This window comes from Pteropus alecto, unplaced genomic scaffold (assembly GCF_000325575.1).
Source record: "Pteropus alecto unplaced genomic scaffold, ASM32557v1 scaffold87, whole genome shotgun sequence".
Taxonomy (NCBI): Eukaryota; Metazoa; Chordata; class Mammalia; order Chiroptera; family Pteropodidae; genus Pteropus; species Pteropus alecto.
This window is the reverse complement of record NW_006443225.1, coordinates 21,437,584-21,447,025: the sequence shown is the minus strand read 5'-3', so window position 1 is coordinate 21,447,025 and position 9,442 is coordinate 21,437,584. Positions and strand designations below refer to the sequence as shown.

Here is a 9,442-nt window from a genome sequence, read left to right as displayed (position 1 = left end):
TGATGTTGAATTCTAGTAGAAAAGATACTCTTAGGACAATACAGAAAGTGAAATGTAAGAAAGTATAAATCAAGTTTCATAGGTATGAGACAAGAGATTCCTTCCATATCAAGAGTGGGAAAGGCTTTCTGTTGGCTCTATTATCTGAACTGGCTCTTGCAGGAAGAGAAAGATGTGGAGTCAAGGAGATAACAAAATGAAATATTCCTAGAGTGGAAGCAGCATGGGTACTTCCACAAATAACATGGAAGCCATCTTCATGACATCAGTATGCACAGGCAAACCACTGCCAGGACGAGTTTCACGCTAGTTATTGAGCCCAATTTCTTCACTGTTAAAAGTTTTCCTCATCTTCATGCTTCAACTTAATTTATAGGCCTAAAATTGTGTTATGAGTGCTAAAAAAAAATACCAGCCTCCCTTTTCAAGTTTCTTTAAAAGGCATAAAACTGTTCTTCAAAGGTGCATATAGATCTATTTCTGATCTTGTTAAGATGCAAGAATTAAAAGTGTAGGCAGTGTACTGCTAGGAAAATGAATCTGAAAAAAGTCAATTTGCGTGAATAAGGAAGCTTGGATTTTTAGGCTTAACTTCTGTATTTTATCACTTGGCATTACTTGGAAGCTGAGCATGGTCTTGATTTTAGTGAATTTCCTTTGTGCTGCCGAGGCCGCGCACGGTGCTGGGCAGGCTGAAGCTCTTGTTTGGCCCCCACAAAACTCGGTTTCCGTACTTACTGTTTACCTGGGGGCGCTGGCTCCTCGTCACAGGACAGCGTGGCCGCTCTCCTGCCTCCCTAACGCCTGCCGTCTCCTCCGCTGCTAGAACCGCCCTACTGAACACCAATGCGACATGCTGCTCTCCACTTAAAACCCGTCCTGCTCACTCACGGCCGAGACCTTGCAGGCGCCCAGCGCAGGCACAGAGCAGACACGCTAGCTGGGCAGGAAAGGGCTGTGCTGAGAGCCCCGGGTTCTAGCATTTTCCAACTGTATCGTGTACGTGTGTTCACAAGTCTGAGGTAGTAAACAGGCCTCTTGAGAGCAGAGACAATGAATCATTAATACTAGTATCATTGGAGCCAAGCCAAGAGTGAAAAAGAACTGTTTAGCGAACACGGGGGAGATGACCTCATGGAGCACGCACATAGCACACGCTCAGGGAAATCGTGGGAAGCCGGATCATTTACAGAGATTACGAATACTCAGCAGAGGTGCAAACCTGAGTTAGTAACGACCACTGGGCAGGGTTAGGCGGCCCCCAGCACGCAGTATGAATGGAGAAAAAAGGCCACTTGTCCTCAAGCTTGGGGTGCAGGGAGCAGGCTATAAGGAAGCTAGAGAACCGGGGTCACGACGGTGGTGTCTGGCTGCTCCGACTAAAGCGAGAGTAGCCCAAGAACCGAGCCACGGGGTCCTGCACGTAACGTCAGCCCTCTGCGTCCCCTTCACACTGCTCGCACTTCACCCAGGGGCGGCTGCTGCTAGTCCGAAGACGATCTCGGTTTGTAGCAAATAAATACTATGAACGAGATTCCAATTCAGATTTCAAGTAACTGAACAATGGAAACATTTTATGCTGCCAGGTGAAGTAAATGCAAGTCAAACATCTGAAGAAGAAACGGAACGTACCCTGAGGGCAGAGTCTCTGAGCCGGTCCCCGAGTGCTGCCTCCTGGGCTCCAGGCCCCCTCCCGGCTGCCGGGACTTGGGGGCTTCCAGGGCAGGGCTGTCTGCAGAGCCAGGCGGGGCGGGGTCCACGGTGCTCCCGGCTCCAGCCCCTCGGGCCGCACTGTCCGAGGGGGCGCACCCGCTCTGTCCTGAGGCGGCCGGCACTTCTGGCACTGGGGGGTCCCCAGCTGGGGCGCTCGCATCTTCAGAGACCTCCGCAGTCCCCGAGGCAGAAGCACTGTCGGTGGCTGCAGGAGAGGACAGCTCTCGATTAACTGAAAAGGGAACATTACTGAGCCATCTGACAAGGAATGACAGGGCAACCAATTACCGCGCACACGGGCCGTTCTCGCGGAGCAACGGCCCGGTACTGACGCGAATGAGACAGCGCGTATTGCGTCGCTCCCGTTTCAGAGAGGAACGTAGGAATAATAAAAATTTAATCACACACACACACACACACACACACACACACAAAACCTTAATTTAAGGAAAGAGAAACCAACATTAGAATAACAAATGTTTTTCCTCCAAATTACCAATTCTGAAAGTCTGCATGGGTTAGGAAAAAACTTTCAAATGATCCCTTTCGATTTCCCTTTCTGCGTGCAAATTGTAGCTAATGTCAAAAGAACTCTTTTGCTAACAGTGGGAAACATACAGTGGCATGAATTCTCAGGACAGTGTACCACAGGGGACCGCAGAACGGTCCAGGAGCTATTTCCAAACTTGCCGGAGAAATAACCTGATGCTGGGATCCCGTGATCCAGTTTTCTTAATTCGTTTTAAATGTGACTGATCCATTTCAACTATAGATCACCATAAAAGTGAGTCGAATTAAAACTGGAAAGAAAGCAGATGACTGAATAAAACCTGTCGGAAGATCCAATACCAAGCCTGTAACTGAAATGGGGCGAGAGCCGTAGACAAGGGCGATGGAACACTGTTCGAGAAAGAAACGTAAACGGCAGAAGCGACAGGAGAGTCTATTACAGGAGCAGAACCGGTCAAGCTCTGTCCCGAATGTGGGGGAGAGAATGGCTTTGTGGAAACAAATCAATAACGAAGCACGAGAAATAAAACGTTCACAGAGTTCCACGGTGCCCGGCGCTGCCGGATGAGATGGAAGAGAGAGGGTGGCTCGGGGACGACATTCGGGCGTCTTCTGTCTTGTTTAATTTTTACCCTTCGACCGTGTACAAAAGAAAAGACCAGCAGTCGTCTCCTCAAAGCGAAATCGCACTGGATGGGAAAAGAGGGATTTCTGAGAAAAGAAATTCCAGCCCAGCGAGAACCAGTCACAAACCTGCGCGCGTCCTGCAACACAGACACGAAACGCGAACGGTCAGAAACAGGGAGAAATTAAACATGAAATCGCACATGCCGTTGCTGGAGGCAAAACTCGGCGCTTCAGCAGCAGGTGCTCTCAGGGCGCTCGCCCACACACGGCCCGCCCACTAGCACGACGTGGGGGGCCCGACGTGGGGCGCCCACCGGCTCTCGCTCGCACTAGCGCAGCAGCCCGACTGTGCTGCGTCCTCTCTCAGCCACAACGCGTTCCCCAAGCAGCAGCCGAAGTCTTCTAAAGCACACAACGGGGCTCCTACGCCCCTATTCAACAGGCCAGTGGGGTCCCTTTACGATCAGCAAAAATCCCAGACCCTTCGCCACGGTCCGCACCGAGGACGGTGGCCAGTGGGCCACAGCCACACCCGACTCCTCATATGGCCTTCCCGCCCCTGCCCGAGGGGGGCGCGAGCCATCCCTGGGGCCTCAGGACTAGCTGCCCGCATCGCACAGTCCTTACGTCACCCCTCGTCATCCTTCTGGAAGGCGGCCTCGAGCATCTCATTTAAGGCTGCTCCTGAGCTACGCCCACCTCGGGCTACATCACATTGTGCTGTTTTGTTTCTCGTGCTGTGAAATCATTTTTTTTCTTTTTCATTAAGTTCAGAGTACAAAAACATATTTTTCTTAAATACTTACTGTTGTCCCAGGACTATGGAAAGCGTTTTAAATGACCGCACTCAACCTCTGAAACAATCCTGTAAGGTAGTTACCCTCTTTTCATAAATGAAGGTGCTGAATTTTGAGGGCGGTAAATCTGTCCAAGGTCACACAGGTACTGTGTTACCAGGTGGGGCTGGGGTTTAACCCTGATCCTGTTAGAAGCCGAATCTAATCTTTCACCACATGGCTGCCTATCATTTTAGCGTAAAATCATGACCAATATTCACAGCGACAAAACTTATCAAATCAAAAGTTAACAGGAGGGGCCCTCACGTACAACACCTTCTCTGGTGGAGTCCTGTCTTAGGCTCCTCAGCACAGGCGAGGTCCCTGACACAGAGGGCCAAGTGTGCTCCAGAATTCGCTGCCTTTCTGGAATTCAGAAAGGTAACACGCACTGCATGCACATCACACTAACACCCGAGCAGGTCGGAGGCAAACGCCGTTAGTAAACATGGTAACATTTCTGCTGCAAAAGTTAGGAATCCTCACGCTAAGATGATAAACTCAAACACCCTCAAACCAGTTCTAGTTAGTCTGCCATTAAATGAACTTAAAAAGAAAACTTTTGGCTTTAAAGATTTTAGGACTTTGGAATTGCAAGTAAGGGATGAAAGACATGCCATGTGTTATGCCCAGAATATGCACAGTCCCACTCCAACGATGAAAACTAATTTTTTAAAGTCCTTAATTCAAAGAAGGAATACCATTCTTACACTAACACCTTCAAAGAGGCTATCCCATTCCTTGAAAATACACCTGAATTCATCGTTCCACTAAGGGATGACAAAAGACAATGGTGAGGTGGTCGCTACCAGCAGAGGTTCTGGAAGCCTCTCTGTAAGCTGGCCGACGGACTGACAAGAGCTGGACTGTTTTGTCAGGTGTCACAACAATAACGGGAAATGAAGACACAACACGAATCGGGCGGGAGGAATAAGATCTGAGGCCCATTGCGGTGTACGAGGGACCGCACGACTCCGAGAAACCGGGAAAACCACACTCAGATAACGGGACGGAGCAAGAGCCGGAGTCGGTCACAGCGCCCCTCCTTCCCAGCTGTGGCACAAGAGTTCACTGGGTGAGTGGACAGGTGGTGTCAGGACACGCACAGGCCAACGCTAGCTGTCATCACAGCTGTCATCGCTATCCGGACTGCCTCAGGTTTCCCCGCAGTCATTGCGAACGCCATGGGATCACGTATAACGGAGCGGCCTTTGTCTCTAGTTCCTCGGATGTGTGTTCTGTTTCCACCTTGACATTTCAGGCGAGAATAAGAACGTGGGGAGTGAATTTATTCCCACCAGACAGGGTCTCTAACGTGTCTGACGGGCTGCAGAGTAAATGAGACCCCACGGTGAGGGGAGCCGCAGCGAGGCCTTCCCCGTGCCCCGACATCTGACCGCGCCCGACGCTGAGACACACAGCTCCCTGGTGTCACTGAGCGCCCGCGGCGGTCCACGCCAACAGCGGACTGTTTCAGAAGGAAGAGCCAAGTCTCCAAATCCCACATCCTTCACATGGAGGGTGATGGCAAGAACAAAAGTGGGTGACGGCGCGAGCCTTTCTAACAACATCTCACATCTCATCTCACGAATCAGGAGCGGAACTAACGAATAACTCACTGGCCCTGCCACCTGACGGCCTCCCACCGAGCCTGTGGTGGTCCCACGGGACAAATCGACACGCTCGTTAGTCACATAAGGTATCATTTTTATTTTTTTACATCCTCTTTGGAAGGTTTGCAAGGAAGCTACGTTATTTAAAATAGAATTTTTTAATGGGTGGATTACTAGGTTTTTTCCCATCATGTTTTTTTGTTATGGGTATTTGACAACTCAAAACTCCCTCCAGCCAAAAAGCGCTAGACTCATGCTTTAATTGTGACAAACTCTGGTACTCTGATACACCGTTCTTCTGTGTTGATATTTTTTAAAAATGAAATTTTGGTCTTTCCTATAGGTACTTCCTCAGGTTATTTTTTAAAGTTTAAAATCTAACTTAGGATGGACACTCATTATTGCACTCCCTCTTGTGATTGTTGAGGGCGCTGCTCACATGTGGTGTCTCTTCGCACAGACAGCGGCTGCTTTACTGATCAAATCTTAGAGACAGTTCTGAAAAATCTAAGATGTTTCCTTTTCTGCTTTGCTAATAGAAATCTTAGACAAATATTCTTACTAGAAAGTTGGCCAGAATCAGAAAATAAATGCATCTGCTCATTCATTTTACCCTAAAAAGTTCTATCTATTCTGGTACTCAGCATCTTTAAAATCATATATTTTTTTAAAAGGAACAGCATTAACTAAACCAATTAAATTTTTTTTTTTAATTTCATGTTAGTTCCCATGTTTATGAAAACTCTCAGCGTAACACATGGAAGGTGTCCCCCCAACTTTAAGTGTAAAGACACAACTGTCTCATCTATAAACCCACCTATTTTCACTTAACCACTGAATTACAGCCCTACATGTTTCCATTTTTGAATACTTTTCCATAGATGGATAAACCCAGGAAAGAACAGAGGCTCTGGACTCAAGAGATCAAGACCCCAGGTCCGGCCCCAGCGCACATGTTAGTCATCCTAAGCAAGTCCTCAACGTCTGCGTTACAAGAGGTTCATCTGAAAGCGTTAACGTACAGAGATCAAACAAAAAAGCTCATGAGATTTACCGCTGAACCCCCTGAAAAACAGAAGCGCGGAGGGAATTTTCCTGAGGCATTCCCCGCCAGCGGAATGGCACTTGCTCCGGGAAAACAAAACTAAGAGCTCTGTCGGCTCTCCGTGTGTTTTTCTACTAAGTTACATGTGTAGAAATAAATATTTGTATACTGAAAGACAGGTTAAAGGAACCATTCATTACTGACAAATCAATGCATTCACTTCAGTTCTTTCAGAAATATATTCCGTATTATATATTAAATGTTTTGTGGCATAAAGCCTAAGAATCTAGCTATCGTAGAAGTACTTTCTTCCTTAGTGAAATGTGCTGCGATCTCAAATAGGTTTTTGGCGTATCTTCCTAAATAATCTAGAATAATTCAAATTATTACAGAAAGTTATGGCATTGTAATTTTTTAACTCCTATCATGGAACTGAAGATTAACAAAGATTGTGCAATGAGAGTATAGGCACAGACACGTACGATTTAGTTTAGTTTTCATCTGCACAATGTGTCATAAAGTAGCCGCGCTTACCAGAGTCACCGGCAGGCTCAGATGTGAGTGGTTTTGGAGCTGGCGTATCTGGAGGTCTGGCAGCAACCTGAGAAGGAGGTGAAGGTGCGCTGTCCCCACTGTCCACAGGGGGGCAGCAGTTCTGCACTGGAGTGTTCGCAGGAACAGGATCTATTCCGTTAGCACCCTCGCCAGCCAGCCTTTAAAAGAAGATGCCTCAACTGAGTTCAACGAGCTAAGTACAATTAAATAACTTCATCTGAAATTTCATGAGAGTTAGTTACTGCATTCTTAACATTCAAGCAAAATGACAGGTATAGAGAGTAATGAACAAACATATGGCATGCTTTTATTACATAAAATTTTTAATTTTCAGTTCTAAGTGTATCTATATTGGCAGATAAATCTACACTGGAAAATACAAATATGTTAAGTCAAAATGAATTCAGTCCCTCGAAGTAATGCTCGAAGTCTACGTTTTAAATATTTAAGTCTAAGAGTATTAATCTTCATTTTAAATGCTCTGAAAGCATTTTCGAAATGCTCATGAAACATAAAAATCAATTCCAAACTACTGTAATCTTACTGAATACTGGGGCTCCTCCCTGCGCACCTCACAGCAGATACACTATATCAGTGTCACGAAACATAAAAACATCCTGAAAAGTCCTCAACTGTTTATTACAAATTATTTTGTATGAGGCAGTAAGATTATAATGACTACGAGATTACCAGGAAGGTAACTGTTGTGTTCTGGAGTTAGGAGAATTTGCAGAGCACAAATTAACCAGAAATAAGTTCGGGGTCTTGGCACTTGCTGCGTCGTCTGCCCGCTCCCCCCTCAGAACTCTGCATAAATGGCTCAGATTTGGCCTTTTAATTTTAGCTCGAAGGGCACCTCCTCGGAGCAGGTTTCCGGGCATCTCTAAGGCAGGCTCCCTTCCGGTCTGTCACCCTGTCCCGTTTCAGTGACTTCATAGTCCGTATCACTGTCTCCTATTAGCTAATCGATCTCCTCACGGTTTACTAATGACAACTCCTGGAACAGGGTGGGGCTGTGAGTGCCGGGACTGGTGTCTGGCACCACACCGGCACACAATGAGCAGCTGCAGGACGAATGGGGAGGCCACCCTCCGCTCCCCGGTCACCTACATATTTGCAATAAGATGTGTTGAGGAAGGTTGGCAGGTAAAGTATGCAAATGGCTCCCAGTGATCCCGATCTGTGCGCCCTTCCGCAGCCACCCAGCATGAGGTCCGGGTGAGAGAGCCCATTCGAAGTTCTGCTGGGACTGAAGAACCGATCTGGATGCAACACGTGTTATGTGCAGGAAGTGACATCAGGTGTCAGACTGTAGCCGCCTGCAGCTGTCTCAAATGGACACGCAGCTACACGCTAGTGTGCTCTAACCACCCTAACCGCTCTACCCACTCAGTCCTTAACTGGCTCAGCGTAAATTATAATGTTCAGAAGAGAGGCTCATCCGTCCGAGCGCTCAGAACCGCCGAGGGGCGCCTAGAGAGCACCGACGTCAGGAAATGCCGAGTGATGCAGGTCGCACTGTTGCGGGCCAGCATGAATTTCAGCTGTTCCTTCCACTACATTTGATCTGTTGTATGCGTTTATTCCAGTTTAAGTTATTTCAATCAGAAAGCCCCTATTAATTGTCATCAAAAGTAAATGCAAGGGCGTTTCTGAAATGGCAGGGCGCTTTCTGGGGGAAGACGACAATCTGCAGAGCATCTTCCAGTGATCTCCAGGAAGGTGGCACGTCAGACAGCAACGAGATGCCCATCTGCCCACAGGACCTGACTCTACGTGCTGATAAACCACACCCAAGTCCAGATTTTTAAAAGCCCATTTCCAATAAGGAAGAACTGACACATGCTACAACGTGGATGAACCTTATGCGCGGTGAAAGCAGCCAGTGACAAAAGGTCACATACTGTACGATCACGTTTACGTGAAATGGCCAAAACAGGCAGATCTAGTGAGACAGGAAGGAGATCCGCGGCTGCCAGGAGGTGGGAGGAGAGTCAGGGTTTCGGCTCGAGGGGGATGAGAAGGCTCTGAAATTAGACAGCAGGGACGGCCACGCGGCTCTGTGATTATACTGCAAACCACCCAACTGGACACTTGAAGCAGGTGAAGTTTACGTATGTGTATTATTCTTCGATGGAGCTGTTATTTTTTAAAAGACTACTTTCTCAGGAATTCAACCAAATCACATGTTTGAAATTCTATGGCAAACGCTAAACGAAAGTTAGAATTAAAAACTTCATCTATGGGAAATGTCACATTCCTTTGCCACAGACACTAAAATACGCCATTCTACCTGGTCGCTGTCCTGGCTGGAGACTCTCCATTTTCATGTAAGGCATCGCCATTCTGCTGTATTTCTACTGAACGACAGGAAAGAAAGAAACTAGGTTTTTATACACTTCTCAATTTTTTTCCTTCAAATGTTAAAAGCACACAAGGTCAGCTTACTGGCTGGAGACGAACTGCAGTTCGTGAGACTTTCTGGCTCAATCGCCAATCCATCGAGCACGACGGTTAACTCGCCAGTTTGCACTACGCCATTC

General features: G+C 47.3%; 1 protein-coding gene across 1 annotated transcript in view; it reads right to left on the bottom strand.

Moving 5' to 3' along the window:
- The window catches only part of WWP1 (WW domain containing E3 ubiquitin protein ligase 1), a 77,800-nt gene that overhangs the window by 26,671 nt on the left and 41,687 nt on the right, over nt 1–9,442 (bottom strand). Inside the window, exons 6-9 of the mRNA XM_006924107.3 lie at nt 9,348–9,440; nt 9,193–9,259; nt 6,879–7,057; nt 1,633–1,918 (exon numbers count right to left, since the gene is read on the bottom strand). Coding sequence (XP_006924169.1) covers nt 1,633–1,918; nt 6,879–7,057; nt 9,193–9,259; nt 9,348–9,440 — 625 coding nt within the window. The remainder of the gene's footprint in view (nt 1–1,632; nt 1,919–6,878; nt 7,058–9,192; nt 9,260–9,347; nt 9,441–9,442) is intronic.